This window comes from Equus przewalskii, chromosome 5, assembly GCF_037783145.1.
Source record: "Equus przewalskii isolate Varuska chromosome 5, EquPr2, whole genome shotgun sequence".
Lineage (NCBI taxonomy): Eukaryota > Metazoa > Chordata > Mammalia > Perissodactyla > Equidae > Equus > Equus przewalskii.
In genome coordinates this window covers 85,416,625-85,435,222 of record NC_091835.1, presented here as the reverse complement: position 1 = coordinate 85,435,222, position 18,598 = coordinate 85,416,625, and the positions used below count along the sequence as shown (strand labels likewise).

General features: G+C 46.8%; 1 protein-coding gene across 5 annotated transcripts in view; it reads left to right on the top strand.

Moving 5' to 3' along the window:
* The window catches only part of BEST3 (bestrophin 3), a 42,651-nt gene that overhangs the window by 14,169 nt on the left and 9,884 nt on the right, over positions 1-18,598 (top strand). For 4 of the 5 annotated variants that reach the window (XM_008540486.2, XM_008540481.2, XM_008540484.2 and 1 more), the window contains 5 exons: positions 2,950-3,104; positions 4,304-4,381; positions 4,486-4,638; positions 6,964-7,044; positions 9,167-9,318. In XM_008540486.2, the coding sequence (XP_008538708.2) occupies positions 2,950-3,104; positions 4,304-4,381; positions 4,486-4,638; positions 6,964-7,044; positions 9,167-9,318 (619 nt within the window). The remainder of the gene's footprint in view (positions 1-2,949; positions 3,105-4,303; positions 4,382-4,485; positions 4,639-6,963; positions 7,045-9,166; positions 9,319-18,598) is intronic. The other variant, XM_070622051.1, reaches the window with a different exon arrangement.

Below are 18,598 nucleotides of genomic sequence, written 5' to 3'. Positions count from 1 at the left end.
CCTAGCGAAGGACTCGGTAAATTTGGGCTGAAAATTTAAGATCAGCAGCTTTCCTCACGCCCCAGGCCCCCTTCCGGTCAGTGGGTGTGCTACATGGGGAGTCTCCTGCTTTGGGGTCTGCACTCAACACGCCCTCACTCTGCACACTCGCTTTCCGCTAAGAAGCCAAGAAACGACTTGGCAGCACAATTTGATCCATACCCCTGAATAAAAAATAACCAGAGGTAAAGTGGTTCTTTGGCCAAATGAGAGAGATTGCAGCCAGTACCTAAATGGGGTCACTTTTGAAAACTGCGCAAGAATATAGCTGTCGGACAATTGATAGGAAATGTCTGCAAATGGGCTTCCAGGTAAAGAGTGAATGGCTGCAGGCCGAGTGTAAGCATAAAGCAGAGACGGGTCAAGTTTATCTATTAACTTCTTGTAATAAGACTTAATCATGGTCTGAAAGTCTTAAAAAAAAAAAAAGATTATCTGGATCATCAACAACTTTGAGATGCACGGAGAAATAAGAGAATTATCAGGCTTATCTTTATTTTTGACTCCAGAGAGTCCAATTCTCCCGGCATGGGCAGAACCCTTCTAAGCTAATAAAAATAACCTGAGTATTATCTAAAACTAGTCTGTTGGTAGACATTGGCTCTGTGGTTGTTACGCTGTTTATTTCAAATACTGAATAAACAGAATTTTCGTCCAGCAGGGCAGTGATTTTCAAACATTGCTGAATGTCAGAATTTCCTGCAGAGTTTGGTAAACATGCAACTGCCTGGACCCAATTCCATCAAGTCACCCAGGAAGATTTAAAAGAACGATGCCCAGACCTCCCTCTAGACCGAGTGAATCAGATTCCCTGGGATGAGGCCCGGGTGTTAGCATTTTCTAACAGTACCTACGTGAGACTAACGTGCAGACCCATATGGAGATCTCCCGCCCTACCAAGTCCGACCGGTAGGTGAGGGTGGGGCCCAGCTCTCTCAGTGTTTCATGGGTTTCACAGAGGATTCCGATGCCCGTGATCTGTGGACCCTGTTCTCAAAAGCACTGGCCTGGGTCGTGTCAAGATCTACGTGACTCTGGAGCTCTGTGAATTGGTGACTCTCAGAGCGAGCATGTCCCACCTCTCCTCTGACTTCTTTTCTGTTCCGGCAACGCTTCCTAACCAGGACCCAGTCCACATGGTCAGGAGGAAGGCGCTTTAAAGGACAACCAGATTCCTAAACTGAGTACAGGTGGTTAAGGACATAAACTGGGTTACGTTAGGGCAAGAGTTGATTCTCATCTGAATGTGTTATCAGAATTTCATAAGCAGAGGATTGCATTTCTGAGACAAAAGTAACTCAAAAGTAATAGCTAACAAAAATCGGTCTTAGGAGGAGGCTTTCGTTCAGAAAACATGGATACTAAGTCGTAATTAGCATTTAAAGGTCCATTTAAGATAAAAAGTCAAGGGGTAAGTACCAGGATAGTCATTACAGCATAATTCTTAATAGCAAGAAATTAAAAACACTTAAATATCTATTCAGAAGAGGACTAGTGAAATAAAATATTGTGTACAATTAACTAGTACGCAGCCATTAAAAAATGATGCTGTTCTCTCTCTAATTATATATTGTAAAATATATAACAGAAAAATGGAGGCAAATGGCAGATACGTATGGAGTACAAAACCATTTGTGTCTTTAAAAATTAGGCCTGTATGAAAATACGTGCTATTTCTCTGGAAAGATACACGATAAATGGTCGTGGTGATTTCCTTCAGGAGGGACACTATGTGGCTGAGAAAATGAGACTTAGTTTCTCCATTAATATTCCTTTGGCCCTTTTGGCTTTTTGTACCATTTGAATGACTCAATGAAATTTTTTAAAAAACAAAAGGTCGAGTGTAAACTGGAAGCTTTTTATGTGCATCTTCCTGTGAACAAACCCTGGACACAGTAGACATTCAATAAATGTTTATTAAACAAGCCCACTACCTCATTCCTCCTCTCCTATTGCTCAGATCTCTTCCTCCATTGACGTGGGGGCCGGAAGGCAGGGTGTGGGCTGAGGTTTCACGTGGTACATTGTGTCCTGACGCTCTTGGAGGGCTGTGCCTCTGCGGAGCGTCGTGTTCACCTCCCCAGACACACTCCTTACCTCAGGTCCTCCCACCACAGCTCTGTGCAGGAGATGTTGTCATCTCTCTTCCCAGGAGAAACTGAGGCTCGGAGAGGTGGCTGCGAGCTCAGGCAAACGGTGTCACACACACACACAGACTCGACTGAAGCAGCAATTTTAGAGCATGCAAGATGAGGACCATGAAGATGAGACACTCGTTGCCCTTCCAAAGGGTCTTAGCAGGGGAGACCTGTGGATGACATCACTACACTAAGAGCCGGGACAGCCCCTTGCAGGGGCTTGAAGGGGAGAAGTCCTGGGGAGGAGAGGAACGGGATCCAGGAAGGCGTCACAGAGGAGGTGCTGGTGGATTGGGGCTTGCAGGAAGCGTCAGGAGAAGCCACGTGACTCACATGTTCCAGAAGATGCTAAGTGCTTTGTGAGCGTTATCACCTTTTATTCTTTCCATCCTAATAATTCTAAGTATTCTTGTTCCCGATTTCAGATGAATCAACCCAAAGCTAAAGAAGAAACCTTCCCCAGACGTTCCAGTCCACATTTAATGTTGTCTTACTTCCTCCTGGCCGTCTCTCTTAGGGATCGCCAACATGCATCGCCTCATATATTGATGTAAAACTTGTGTGCACACGCATGTACACGTGTGTGTGTGCCCAGCTGTACACATTCCTTATCTCTAACACGAGTATAAACTGCCTGAGACAGGAACCTCTATTTTATGTTTCTTTAATATCTCCCCTCTATACGCTCACATGGTAGACACTGAATATTTATGGTAACATATTCATGCTAAACTAAGTCTGTATAACCTGGATACTTTTATTTTGTGGGAAGGTTTTATGACAGCAGACGAAAGAAAATTATTCGACCACCTCAAATCTCCTCATCTGAAATACTGGGTTCCGTTCATCTGGTTTGGAAATCTCGCAGCTAAAGCCCGGAAGGAAGGCAGAATCAGAGACAGTGTTGATCTGCAGTCACTGATGACGGTAAGTAGTTCATAAACCGCCAGTAAAGGATGCTCATCAGAGACCAGGAGGGACCTGGACGTAACAGATCGGACCAGGACAAGTCTGCCTTGTTCTATTCTGGTTCCAAAGGAGCTGGAAAGACTGGGCTAGTGTCAGAACCCTCAAACGCAGGACAGAGATGGTACGGGGGTCTAACTAGATTGATTGAGAGTGGCTGCTTGGAAGCTCTGGTTTAAACACAATTAGACTCTGCACAAACTACCCCTTGATCGATTAGTGATGTCTGCCGAGGGCTCTGAAGAATTGGTGCCCATGCGGCATATTTGCCATCCTGGCTCCAGGACCCTAGAATAAAATCTGGAGTAGAAATAAACCCCTGCAGTCAATTTCCAAAATTGTAATATCCTGAGGTTAAGCCTTTTCAGATGTTCCAGGAAACAAAATTGTATTTTTATTCAATGAAATAACCCTGAATTCATCTGAGAAACAAATTTCTGTCAGGGCTAGACAGATCTGTGCTACGACAGTCTCCTGCCTGGATTAGGCTAAAAGGAGTGAATGATTTAAAGATAGCTCCCAAATTAGTGTGAGCCCATCTCCCTGGTCTTAGATAATAACTTATGTGCAGCAGAGAAAAAAAAAATCAATGGATCCCGGTCCTTCCTGCTCCAAACAGAGATGGATCTTCTGTCGATATAAGCATCCTCATTTGCGTATGTGGCGGGGGGGGGGGGGGGGCAGGGGGAGGATTAGGATGTATTTACTTATTTTTTCTAAGATCTATTGTAAGTATGCTTTCAAGAGATGGAGAAACAAAAAAATAATTTGCTCTCCATGTGTTTTACCAAAATGGTTAGACGTGACATTTCAAATATTAACCACTGCCTTCCCATCAACACTTTGGGCCAATATACATGTTGGAAATTATAGATTCAATAGAGTAGGGGACATTTCTATAAAGCCCTGATTTAGTATATTTTTTTAAATGTCCAACTGTACTCTTCCTTTCTGTACATTCTTGAGTGACGCTCACTGCTTGTCGTTTTCAGAATTTTCCTTTTGGAGCGGCCTCAGAACCAATTTACTGGCCTTGCGAAGTCGGTACCATTGCTTTGCAGACATAGTCGTAAAGCCATGGCCACATTCTGAATCCTGGTAAATATTTATTCCCACACCCATCATTTTAGTAAATCGTATTCTGTCTGTTTCTGGCTCAGGAAATGAACCGCTATCGCTCCTGGTGCAGCCTCTTATTCGGCTATGACTGGGTCGGGATCCCGCTGGTCTACACCCAGGTAAGGGATCCTATGCACGTGATTTCTGTTTCGGTTGGCCCACCTTGGCTCCTGCTTGCTTGGGCAGCCATCTGTGCTCTCCCTCGGGTTTCTCTCTCGGCCAGGTTGTCACTCTGGCCGTCTACACCTTCTTCTTTGCGTGCCTGATTGGACGCCAGTTTCTGGACCCCACCAAAGGCTACGCGGGGCATGACTTAGATCTGTACGTTCCGGTCTTCACGCTCCTCCAGTTCTTCTTCTACGCAGGGTGGCTCAAGGTAGGCGACAGTCTCGGTGCCTGAGACTCGCTCGGCAGTCCCTGTCCTGTTCCACACTCTGCACACTGATCCTTTACTGAGTCACTCACTCGTGAGTCAGTCAAAGGTAGACTTAACAATTAATAGCTCAGAGTTGTTATTGCTTGTCAGCAGGGGTTAGAGTGACAGGGACGTGGTGAGTACTGTCCTGCAGGAGGCCTGAAGAGGCTCGTGTGTGCAAAGACGTTACAAGGCTACTCTTTTATGGCTATTGACTGTTTTGAGCCTGGATGTGCTCCGCTTAGGATTACAATAATATAATTAAAGTAAGAACTGTACCTGCATTGATATTTTATACCACGGGGAGCAACTCGGCAGAGCAAGAGGGTCAATAAGAAGCCTGGCGTAGTGGCCTTGAGCATTAATGCTGTATTATTATCTTGGCTCTGCTCAACTCTGTAAATGGTCAGCTGTGCTTTCCTGAAATCCCCTAGCTGTCCCACCCCGTTAAATGCATCCCATTTTCAAAACCAGAACCAAGACTCAGAGAAGAATTCATGAGAATCAAAACCAGAAACATGGGGATTAATGACGACATTTGGTTTGCCAGGAAGTTAAAGACAGGTCAGAACAGTGAGGTGGACTTGTCCAGTCACCAATGTAGAACGTATTTGTTCCCACCACCAACCCTCCCCCTCCTATCCCACCCCCCAGATGTACGTGTAAATAACAGAGCGCTGATTCGTCCATCTCTGTTGTGAACTTCCCAAGGAGAAGTGTGTGATGGGGAAAAAAATCGATGGCTACATTAAGTTAATTGAAATCTAATGACGTTTTGAAGATGACTTGAATAAAATAGGATTTTCAAATGTTTGACCTTCGGAACGGCCATGTGCTGCCGTGCACCATGATGTCAAGGGCATCCAGTTTGTGGCAGCATTTTCCCTGCAGATGCCTTCAGTTTCATTGGTTTGAGTCTTAACTAGGAAAAATAAATGTGTTGTCATTTCAAATTATGCTCCAAAGAGTAAAGGCATGTCCTTTACCAATGGCAAAAACGTTTTCACCCAATGGCAGTGGTTCTTAATTCCTTTTACTGTTTAAGACAGAGAAAGAGCAAGAGAGAATAATAGACTCTCATCTCCCGTTAGAGAAAAAGCAGACTCTACTTTTATGAACACAAAGTCACCACAATTGGCCCAAATGTCAACCATCCTGGCCTTTTATTCCTTCCTTTGAGATGCGCTGAGCTTTTATTCTTCGCTTTGTGACCATGCAAGGAGTTCCGCCAGCCAGTAGGGAACAGTGAGCAGTTCCTGCCTCTGACACCCTCTCCGAAATGTTAACATCCTTTTCCTTTACAAAATATTTTAAAGGCAAAATATAAAAAGACAACCTTAGCTCCATTAAGAGATAGGGAGTCCTAAAGAAGTGAGTTCTCCCGCCCAATGGACTGTGTCTGCATTTCTGACAGCTGTTCTGTCTAGACCATTCTTATGTGTAGAAATCTTTGCAAAGTGTAGAAAAACGGTCTTGACCTTATGAACAGTATATTACTCGGTTATTTTCTGGAAATGGAGCCTCCAAGAGAGTAAAGGAAATTCTGGTGAAATAGTCAATTCAGAAACACAGGTGTCGTTTTGGTGTCTGAACGTGGACTCTAAATCAATACGCAGGACTGATCCCGTGAAAGGAAATTCTGGATGTAACAAAAATATTTTCAGGGCCCATCCAGTGGCCCGTTTAATTTAAGGAAAACTCCAGGCAAAAACGTGTAGACAGTCCTTGAAGCGTGCAGCAGAGGATGTGACGGGGCCTTGCTGGTGCCGGCTGATGGAGGCCCGGCTCTGCGCAGCGCTGGCCCTGAGATGACGGAGATTCACTTCTCCAAGTCATGGTCCTCCGCCCGGGCCACGCACCAGGAGCTCCTGGAGCCTTACCCGATTCTGAGGCCTGGGCTCAACCTCACATCCACCAAATCAGAACCCCGGGGGGAGGGACCCAGCCATCAGGGTTTTTTAAAACTCCCCAGGTGATTCTGATGTTCAGCCAAAGTTGAGAACCATTGCTCTAAGTGGTTAGACTTAAATCCTAAAAAATAAGTAGGTAGGTCTTCTACCAAATGGTTTCAGAATCTAGAAACTTAACGAATCAATGGTGCCTTTACTTTATATACTTGTAAGTTTTTCTCATCGGAGCCCGATGAAAAATCACACACATCCACCCCCTCCCGCGTCACGCTATGAAAGCGACAGAAGGAAGCAGAGCGTGAAACAGGCGTCGTCTCCACCTCCATTCTAGTCTTCACAAGCATCGTGACGATCTGTTCCATGTTCTCCTCCGCAGGTGGCTGAGCAGCTCATCAACCCTTTTGGAGAAGATGACGATGATTTTGAAACTAACTGGTGCATTGACAGAAATCTGCAGGTTAGAGGAGCTTTTCTTTCCTTCACAAACATTAACAGTAAATCACTTGTGATGTTTCAAGTCTAAACGGACTCTGAACGCTGCCCCTGAAACTCAGAGCTTTAGCCACAAAGAGCTTTGGCTGTTCAGTATGTTGTCTCAGGTCCTTTGGGAAACTCACGGCTCCTGGATCTCAGTTCCACTGAAATTTAGTCCCTTTTAAATAGAATTTCAAGCCAGTTTTCTGTGTAAGTTTCTTTATTAGCTTTACACAGCCTCTTGCATCTCAGCTTTTGTTTCTGTTAGTACCGTGGAGTGGATTCTGACTCCTAGCGACCCTGTGGACAGCAGAGGGACCCCTGCCCGGTCTGTCTGTGCCATCCTCTCCCCTTCCAGCGCCATATCAGACAATGCTCCATTATTCACAGGGTTTTCATGGCCAGTTTTTTCGGAAGTGGGTGGTCAGTTCCTTCTTCCTGGTCTGTCTTAGTCTGGAAGCTCCACTGAAACCTGTGCACCACGGGTGACCCTGCTGGAATTTGAAATACCCCTGGCAGAGCTGTCAGCATCGCAGCCACACCCAGCTGCCAGTGTGACAGCCAACAGATGGGTGTTGTGGTTCCCTGACAAGGGCATGAACCAGGGCTGTGGCAGTGAGAGTGCCAGATCTTAACCACTGACCCCCAGGGCTGGTCTCCATCTCAATTCGGAATAATATTTCAACTCACTCTTTAATCTGCTTTCTATTACCACCCAGAGAGGTTGACAGTGACATAAAATGGCAGCCAGACACAATCCAACGTGAGTCCCAAACTCATGTCACGCAGGTCCCTGCAGTCAGACGTCTGGCAGCTGGACATGGTGAGCGTAGCCAACCACTGGTCTGCGTCTCAAATCTGCCTGAATCGCCCCCATGGGCCCCTGGGCCCTTACATGAAGTGTTATTGCAGAGAGCTTTTTCTCAAAGAACCGGCATGAGAGAATTTCCATTTGGGGCAGGACTCTCCCCAGACCACTCCCTTCCCCAAGAACCACAGACTGAGCAAAAGGCTTTCAACTCGTCTGTTTGTTTCAAGCCTTTACTCAGCTCTTAAACGGGTTCAGACCTTTCACTCTAGACCACTACTGGTTAGCAAACGGGTCTCCGCACACAGAGGCAGGGAGAGACCCAAGAAAGAGGCAGACCCCTCCAGACGGGCAGGTGACCGGTGTAGCATGCTGAGGAACTTGCTCATGAGGCTCATCTTGAGTTACCACAAGACAAGTAGATGTCCATGCCTACCTGCCAGAATCTTAAAAGTTTATGCAGAGACCTTCATGGGACTCAGTCACACGTGCCATCCAGATGGTCTCTGCAGTGTCTTACTCTCACGGGGCTGTGTCCTTGAACCTGGTTTCCACTGTGGGGACAGTGGGCCGACGTATATTCCAAGGACAGGGGAGGGGTGGGGAGTCTCCCATTGCCAGGGTCCAGCTGGGGGCGGTCAACCAGCGGTCACGTCCGCTGGACGACCTCCTCCGACAATCATGCTGTCAGTCTGTTAGAGAAAGCATAACACTTAGGCCCCTCACTCTCTGTGGAAACTGGATTCCCAGAGGATAATAATTTATTCCTGTGTCCGTTTCTCAGAGTCAAGAGGACAGACCTCTGTAGTCCCGAGCAGGACAGGTTTGTTACTAGACTTCCCAAAACGAACACACAAAAACTCAGGGCACATGAGCAGTGATGTCAAGTGTACATGTGTCTATGGGATCAGCAGAACGGGCAGTGAGAATCTGCACCTTCCTGTGACGTCTGGGATCGTGAGGTTGCTGTCAGCAACACAATCATTTTGAGTAAAGAGCAAGGTGCTCTCCTGCCTCCAGGTGAGAGGCAGCTCGCCTCTGGAGCGTGTGGCCTGACGAACCAAGTGGGGACAGTTTGACCGCCCGCGCACGCCCATTGCCACGTCTTCCTGTGCGGTAGACGGCCCGTACCGCGGTCTGCCGCGGCCCCGGTGCAGCAGACACAAACCACAGACGTTCGTGCAGTCACTCATTCGGACCCTTCCCGCCCCCTGCAGACCCTCCGAACCACCAGGACAGGTTCTCTTTCTCCCACAGTCACGTCTCAGTCCTTCTAACCGTGTGACGCTGACTGCAGGTCTCTCTTCTGGCTGTGGACGAAATGCACATGAGCTTACCCAAGATGAAGAGGGACATTTACTGGGACGACTCTGCCGCTCGCCCACCTTACACACTGGCGGCTGCCGACTACTGCATACCCTCGTTTCTGGGGTCCACAGTCCAAATGGGGTGAGTGCTTTTTTTTAAATCACCAACATTCAGAAAATAACTAGGTTACTGTTCTGATCTTTGTATGCCCTCGTCTTGAAGTCACTTTCATAACTCTCAATTATTAATATCTTATAATGGTAGCCTTTTCAAAATTTCAGATGTAATTAATATGCCCAATAGGGTTAGTAAATAGACTGTAGTTTCTAGTTTAAATATGGTGCGTGTGTGCATGTGTGTGTTTTGGGGTAATTTGCACTTTGCTTCGCTTTTATAGCATGACAAACTTTCCAGCAGTCATGAAACTATACTCTTTTTTTACTTCCAATTTGAAGAGTAGTTTAATTATGTGGTTGCTTATTATTTAATTATGACTATCATAATTAAATGTCCTTTTTTTTTTGGTGAGGAAGATTGGCCCTGAGCTAACCTCTGTTGCCAATCTTCCCCTTTTTTTTGTTTTTCTCCCCAAAACCCCAGTACAGAGTTATATATTCTAGTTGTAAGTCCTTCTAGTTCTTCTATGTGGGACACTGCCACAGCATGGCTTGATGATCGGTGTGTAGGTCCCCGCCCAGGATCCAAACCAGTGAACCACAGGCCACCAAAGTGGAGCATGAGAACTTAACCACTCAGCCGCAGGGCCAGCCCCCTAAATGTACCTTGAACAAGTATTTATTGAGCATCCACCATGTGCAGCACTGTGTTAGACTACTTTGAGATAAGCGAGTCTTGAGGAATGAGATAAATTTTATCCAAAGTTTTCTCTGATATTATAATTCAGTCTAACGATGTTTAGGATACAAGTCAGTCAGTGGTTTTGACATAACGATCTGTCCCTCTGTGCTGTGAGTCTTAAATAAACGGGCTGAGGCCTGAAGTGACTTGTGCGCAGTTCTCAAATAGTTCATTAAATCTGATCATGTACTGGGTTTTGGAGAAATGTGTGACTGTGGGGGAACGTGCTGAAGGCAGACGCCTCCGTTTCCAAGCAACTTAAAGAGAAGAATGTGGACGAATTTAGAAAAGTAAGAACTCCTCCGAAAAACTGTAGAAAAAGGGAAAACTTTTGCAGAATTTTTTCTGCAACTTTTGGCAAAACTACAGCTTGCGTCCCTGAGGCCAGCTCTGAGCAGGTGTGTGAAGCGCGGTGTCCTGTAGCAACCCCACCATGACCGCCCCTCCCCTCCTCCCATGGTATCCTGCCTCCTCCTTCCCTGTTAAAAACCAGCATTTGACTGAGCTAATTTTAAATCTCTTACTGGCTTTATTGGACAACTTGCGAATCGGGCGGCGTCTCGTCTGGCTGTAGGAAGGATCTCCGAGGAGCTGTGCAGAAAGAAGGATGCCTACAGGCAGAGGGGAGTGGGGACAAGGAAGTCCTTCTAGCAAAAGGCGGTTGGTTATTTCAAGGTCCCTCTCCTTTAAGGGACGGTGGGGTCTGTCAGGCTGGTCCCCTCACTAGTCTGACCGGCAGTTCCTGATGGGCTGGTTCAAGACTCCACGTCTGGCAGAGCTGAACTGTCATTAACTCTCTGTCTGGTGACGGGGGGCTCAGCATAAGCGACTCCATTTGGGGCGTGTGGTCTCTAACACGCCGTCAGGATACCTAGCTTCAATCCTATTCTTATAAGGCTTTACTCTTAGCCGAGCGTCCCCTGATGCTCATAAATAATGGTTTGGGGCATTCCTCCTCCGAGGGGCCCTCTGAGGCTGAAAGACCTTCAAGACCCAAGGAGAAGGATGCCTGGACATGGAAGTTCAGGGTTTAGGAGCCAGGAAACGGTCATGTGGCCCTCAGGTGGGCCTTGGAGAAGGTGGCCTTGCTCCTTCCGGAGCCCACGCGGCCTGGGCCTCCCGCGGCTCTTCCAGGCTCCTCCCTCCCCCGCCGGCCGCTCAGTCTCCACCAATGGGGAGTCCCTGCCGTCTGCTCCTCTCGGCCTCTCACGGATGCTTTCATGGATGTCGGCAACCTGCTCAATTTTGAAAATTAAGAGGAGATGTTTTTCTGTGAGTTTGTTTTTAGATAATTAAAGATGCTTTAACTTCCCCTCCACTCCCGTCGTTGCTTAAGGCAGAGCATTTGAAGATCTGACTTGTAAAAGGAGACCAGCTCCCCTGACAGGGTCCGGGGTCACTGTGGTGGTCCCCTGAGCCCGCGTGTGCTACTCGCTCTCCATTTCCAGTGTCCGTTGAGCTGGTTTTGCATCATGGTTAAGATGATGTTTTTTTGTCTCAAGAGTTTTATCTTGATCTACGTATTCAACCTAATTGTCCTAATTTTACATTCTTTTGTAAGTGTCCATGTTCTTTAGAAGGTATTATATATTTCTCCTATTTGTAAATATAGAAACGCAGAATTAGGGATTTACAAGACGTGGGAGAAAATACCTACCTCAAATACTTATTGGGAAGATTAAAGGAGATGTAAATATAAGAACACTCTGGTTGTAGCTATAGAGGATTATTATCATCCACTGGTTCAGGTCTCTTACTGGTGGATGTCAAACTGAGGCAAAGAAAGATGAAACGAATCTAAGCTATTTTTCATATTGAATTAACCTGGGAAATTTGGGACAGAAAATACAATGCTTGGGAGAAAACCAGAAGATATGGTATTTAAGAATGCAGCAAAAAGTCATTGGCTGTTGGAGACACTCCTCTGTTAGGATGGCCTGTTTACCAGCATGATGAGGACAGGGACTGGCGAGGCCAGAGTCTGTTAGGGGAAGTTGTGGGATGGTAACTGGACTCTGCTAGGACCAACTGACCAAAGAAACCAGCAGGCAGAAGCCCAGTCGATCTTGGTTTTCTGCAAGAATGAAGACATTGCAGGGGAGCCTCCCAGTTCAGGACACCAGGCTCTGGAAGCCAGTGTCCCCAGGAACGCCCTCCTGGATCCATTAGTGTCTCTTCGTTCCATGACTGGGCTATATGGTTGCCTGTGAAAGAAAACCAAACTCAAACAAACTTAAGCAAAAAAGGGTTCCTTGGGTCACGTCTGGAGACCAGCCAGCTCTGGGTGCGGCTGGATCCAGAGGCTCAGAGGTAAGCAGGCCTCAGCCTTGCCTGCTCCACCTCTCAGTTCTGCTCTTCCCTCCACGGGAGGTGACCTCAGTTCAAGCTCTCCCCACCTGAGGGCAAAATGGCAAGATGGCAGCCAGCAGCTCCTGGAGTACAGCCTATCTCCCCAGCAAATCCTGTGGAAAGAGCGCATCTCTTTTCCAACTCTTAATCCTAAAGTACTGGATTGGCTATGATTGGCTGGACTTGGCTAACACGCCCATTCCTGAGCCAATCACTGTCGACAGGGAGACAATATTTTGATTAGCCAAGGCTGGTTCACGTTTCCATCTTTGGACCAAAGGGTGTGGTCAGCCCCAAACAACCTTATGCAATAGGTGATGTCTCAAGAACAACCAGGGTGTTATTACCAGGAGAAGGGAGAATGGTTTACTGTCAAAACGATAGAAGTCCTCTAAAATCGTAAAAGATAATGCCCTAAGCATTTAATTGTTTACTCACCAAATACGAGTCAATAGCACGTGAGGCATCTGACTGAGGCCCAGGGAAAAGGGGACGGGGAAGAAAGGACTAGCACAGCACAGGTGGGTTGTCGACGATGACTGAGCCACTGAGCTCGTCGCATTGAGGTGAAGACCGGGCATCAACGTAGCGTGGATGCAAACATTTCAGGAAAGTGTTTGCTGCTTGATGAGCAAATAAAATCCCTTCCTGGAGGAGTGAGGTTTTTATTTTCTTATTCTGTGGAAGGTGTATGTTCCCAGCATTCAGAAATCAAATTTCCTGGAGGAGTAAGGTTTTTATTTTCTTATTCTATGGAAGGTGTATGTTCCCAGCATTCAGAAATCAAATCTCCTTTCTTTTCATATCAACGTTTCAGGTTTGTAATCACAATTCCCATGACCCAGAAATTCTACAATCAAAGTAATGCCCTTCGATAACTGGGCAAAAGTCCCGTCCAAGGGCAAGACGGAAAATTACTCAGCTTCATATTCCCTTTCACATTCAGCACACTACTCATTTCCACAAAAAGGGAACTCCTTGGAGACAATTCCTTTGTTCTCTATATTCAGAAACATGTTCAAAATATTGCCCTATTTTCTATGCATTTACCAAATACACATTACTGAAATAAAGTAAGTGTTTCCCCTTTTTAATCTCAAGCACAAATTTAAAATACCATGTTTTCCCTCGTATCTTCGTACATGGGATGCACTCATTCATTTATTCAGGTAAAGTTCGTTCAGGGCCCCTGTATGGAAGGTTCTATGCCAGACGCTAGGGAGAGGCAAAAACCAACCAACAAGACCACCTCTTCAACTCAGACACAATGAGGAGACACGTTGTAATTCAGGCGGTAAATGCAGCGATAGAGAAATGCTCGGTCTTCTGGGAACGCAGTGAAGATGCGCTTCCCCCAGCCTGGTGAGTCAGAGAGGCTTCTTGGAGTTGGGACGTCTAATACGCATCTCTCAGAATGAATTCAGAGCTAACACACACACGGGAGCAGAGGCATTTAGCAGAGGGTAACTGGCCAGTATGAGCAAAGACAGAACGGAGTGCTCGTGTACTTCGGGCAACAATTTGATATGCAAAGCAGAAGAGCCAAGAAATGGATCTGGGAAGGAGGTAAGGGCAGGCGACGGAGGGTTTGACAGTCTGGGTAAACAGCCTCAGCCTTCTTCCAAGGCTCTTAAGTGACGTGGTCACCTCCGTGTTTTAGACAGGTCTGCCCAGCAGCTGCTGAAAGATGGATGGCTGGGGTGAGCCCTGAGCTGGAGAGACCAGCTGGCAGCTCTTGGTGGAGTTTAGACAGGAGAGGATAAGGGCCTGAACTAGGGTGCCTTACAAGAGATGGAGACAGTGGAGATGGCCGAAGGGACAGTTCAAGGAAGGAGGAGTTGAGGGTGACTGGGTGAAGGTGACGAGCCAAGGGTGAAGGAGGAGGTAGGAGCTGCTCCAAGGAAACCGTGTGAGCCCCCTTTTGCGTGCGTCGAATTTGAGGCATCTGTGGGCAAGCACATGGAGATGGCCAGCAGGCAGACAGCGCAGAGACAGCTTCCAGGAAGGGGGTGCATTTGACTCTTGTCAGTACAGGGTGTTTCAAGCCACAGGAGTGGGTGGAGCACCTGGGAACAGGGTCAAGTGCATGGGGTAGAGTACAACCACCTAAAGGCCGGCAGAGGAACAGGAGTCCCTGGAAGCGTCAGAGAAGGAGTGGGCAGTGCAAAGGCAGGAGGACCGAGACGACGGCCTGTCCTAGAGGCCAAGGGGCAAGTTTCAACATAAAGTCTGGAAAACACCATACGGGTTTGCAACTACGGTCACTGGAGACTCAGGTGAGAGTGTTGGGGCAGTAAGTTGAGGAGTGCTTGGGGCATGAAGGAGATCCAGACTGCCCGTGGAAACAATGTTTGAAAATAGTTTCATTATGGAAAAGTTCAAGCAGATACAAAAGTAGAGAACAAACTCAGACAAACCTCACCTACCATCACCCGCTTCAGCTATCATCACGGCCAGTCTCGTTCACGAATTCTCCCACCCACACTTCCCCTCCCGCCACGGGATTGGTGTGAAGCAAATATAACCACAGCACCCCTTTCATGCCTGAAAAAACGAAAAACTCACAATTCCTCAATTCATTGACTCTCCATGGAGTACTTTTTTGAGAAGTCTGGACTCAGGGGAGGAGACAGCAGACAGTATCCAGTAGGAGACCTGGAACTGAGGGGAATGGCATAGTTTTTACCTGTTTTACAACGTTTTAGGATGGGCACGCCTCGAGCATGTTTAACGGGAAAGGGGAACCTGCTGTCCTCCACCCTGTACCCGCCTCGGAGTTGCTTTAACTGTCTCTACTGGATGTGTTATCACGTCCCGGTCTTGTCTGGACAGATCCATTACGACTCCCTCTGGTACTTAGTCACTCTATGATGTAGCGTCCCTTTATCAGAGGACCCATGGGAAAAAATCCGTCTCAGACATCGGTGGGAAAAAACAAAGCTTTGCCTCTTCTGGGCAGCTGTTACTCTGTTTATCTTACAGACTGTGAATTTTACAGTTGATGATGATCTCCTTTTCATTTTGTCAGCTGAGAGCTGAAAACCAAATTTGCAGCCCACCTTTATAAGTCTGTGGGATTTTGGGGCATATATGTCTAGGTACTGTGTCTGTTGGTCTCATCTTGTTATCGTTCCTTGTTCTAGCTCTATATATTAGCCTAATTTTACATATTATTGCATTGTATATATTTTTGTAAGCCACCTCACTTTTATAAAATGAAGCAAAATGTAATAAACAAATTGATAACTCTGCTTGCTCTGGAAAAGGAAGGAAAAGAAGCTGAGTGAAAGGAGCCCGCTGGGGAGAGGGAAGACCCAGGAGCCAGGGGGCGGGGGGCGGGGGTACGAGAGCAAGGTCCTGGAAAGGCCCTAGAGAAGGCGTGGGGAGGCAGGGGCTGGCACTGTCAGCGGAGGGAGCCTCCGAGCCTGAGCGGGAGGGCAGAGCTGAGGGGCCACGTGCTAAGGGGCGAGGGGAGCCCGAGAGTGTGCAGCCAGTGAAGCAGGACCAGCGTCCTCACCCCATCCAATGGTCATCATGTCTGCACCCCAGTGATGTAGGAACCCCATCCAATCAGCATCACTTCTTCATCCAAAGGACATTTTAATGAACAAGGCCCATCTTCCTCTGTCCAATCTGAGACCAAGAAGCTTCTGTTTTAAAACTGTATTTCATATTTTCTAACACCAAATGAGAGCTGAAGTTCCGTCTCCCAATCTTTGTGAGGGGCATGTTAAAAATTGACCTCAGACGGACCCCTTTGAATGAAAAAAGGCCAGTTGAAAATCTGAACTGAACACTCGAAATAGAAAAGCTTTCATAGGTACCTCTGTCTTTAACAGTTAATAGATACCGTTAACGATTGTGTGGCCAGTAACTTCCACTTACAAAAGCACCCTAAGAAGTACCTGAGCGATGAAAACATCTTCCCGTTATCACTCCTGAGATGGTTCAGTTGGACCCGATCAGGTCATTTTTTTGTCGTGATGTGGAACACTTCTGAGCTGCCATTTTCAATTAAGGCATCTTTTCATTAACTTCACCACGGAGACACTATTAACCAAGATTAAGAAAATGCCTGCAAGCAGCCAAAAGAAGATTTCCCCGTAAGACCCACAACAGGAAAACAGGCCGAGGCCCTGCGATGAGACCAGGCTAACCCTCGTGCTCCATGAGCCTCCGTTCACCAGATCAACCTAAAGGGCTAACCTCAGCCAGCATCGCTGAAAGGAAATTTCCTTTCAAAACAAATAAACAAAAAATAAGGTTCAGGCCCAGCCGACCACAGCCAGCTTGAGAGAGAATGCTTGTCTTCACGTTATTCCATCAGGAGGCACTCCAAAAGTCTTAATTCTTAAATACTTGGTGTAATCCACTAGCACAAATTTTTAAGTCTCTCAGGAATGGTACACATGGAAATTAAAGACTGAAGTCTCATAATTGCCTTTAATCCTCTCTTGGAAATCAAAACAGCCACAGTAAAGAGGGAATACTCTTTTAAAGGCTTTGGGAAAACCCTAACACGGTACCCATCGCAACAGCTGAGGGGCTCCACGTTCTGGAGGAGAGAGGCAGTCGCTGCTGGGCTCGCTCGACTGTCCTGCTCATCTGAGAGCAGGCTTCAGGCCTGTGGACCTGAAACTGCTGACTGGAGTGAGGAATTTATTTAAGATCTGTTTTCACTGTGAAACTACAACCACTTAGCCAGAAATACTGACTTTGACTCATCTATCTTCAGTCCAAAAGTTCTAAGAATATATAGCAATAATGCCATTGCTTTTTCTGCATTTATACGTATGTGTATTCAATGTGCACAGAGCTTTTAGGATTATATGGCAGGTCAGAAGTATTCTCAGTGATATTGCTTCAAAGACACCAAAATTGGTATTTTTAGCAAGCAAACTCTTTATTAAGGTGTGGTTTAATATACTTCTAGATTGATGTTTTCTTCAGTAAGGTGTTTTAGCCAACGATATTCAAATATTTTAGCTTGACAGGAAAATACGCAGTCTGATATACACTGTTTCGTGCTCATGCTATAAATTACCAAAAATATCTCAAATTCTGAATCACTAACGTCAACAAAAATGTATTCTTGGAACATTGATTTTCAGTTAATGGACCAGAAAGGACGGACAGAGGGAGCCCCTGGGAGACAAATGCGCATTAATTTAGACTTTCAGAACTTGCTCAGGGTTCTTTCATGTGCCAAGTGCGTCACCACGGGCCCTGATTTTCACCTTCTAAACCACGTGGTGTGAGAGGTCGAGAAGGCTTAACTTCCTTTTCCAGCAAAACTCCCATAGAATACAGCAGCCTTGAAAGGCGGGGCTTACGTGGACCCCGCTGTGGGCCACAGTTTCTTTGCGCGTCAGCCAGCAGAGGCCGGGGGAGAACAACCAGAGTGAGCATGAGGCTGGACTGCCTGTCCCTTAACAGATTTGCCGTAATCCTTGGTCCAAAGCAGCAGAGAGGCCACCGAGGCAGCAGGAGAGTGGGCAGCTCTGCGCACAGCTCTCTGGGCTGCACACCCCCACGGGGCTCCCTACCAGCAACTGTCTCCAGAAAAGGAGCAGAGGGCCCGCACCCCAAGCTCAGCAGGAGGCCACGGAGCCCGTCTTGTAAATCCTGGCTGCAGCTTTGACGGCAATTCTGCAGTTCAGGAGGTTAAAAATAACAGCATCCACCTCTAATGGGTTTGAAGAGCACATTTTTCTTTGCCTGGGAATAAATGCTCCTCCCCACGTGCCTCTGCCCCATAGATTTTCAGGCAAATGATCGCCCCTTGCAGGCAGCTGCCTGAGTTTGAGCGCACCAGCAATTAGAAAACAACAAATCTGACGTGAGAAATAGAACTCGTCATATTAAATATTGTTTCTCTAAATTCCTCATTTCAGATCTGTTAAGATGACCTCTTATTATTTTAATTTAAATTGTCAAAATACCACATTAGACGTGGACCAGAGGAAGGCAGGCGAATGTCATCCAGTTTTATCCTTCAGCCTTTCGAAGCTCTGTGTTTACCTGATCGCCCCAGGGAGGAGGGCATTGCTTTGCAAAAAAAAAAAAAAAAAAGGCATTAAATCTTCCACATCCTCAGAGCTGTTTTGGTCTTTCCGACCCCAGGAAAGTCGGCCTGTCCTGTCTCCTGCCTCTGTTATGGCCCAGGAGGCGAGCAGGGCCCTCCTGCACCCCGGGGCGCCCGAGCATCTATCTC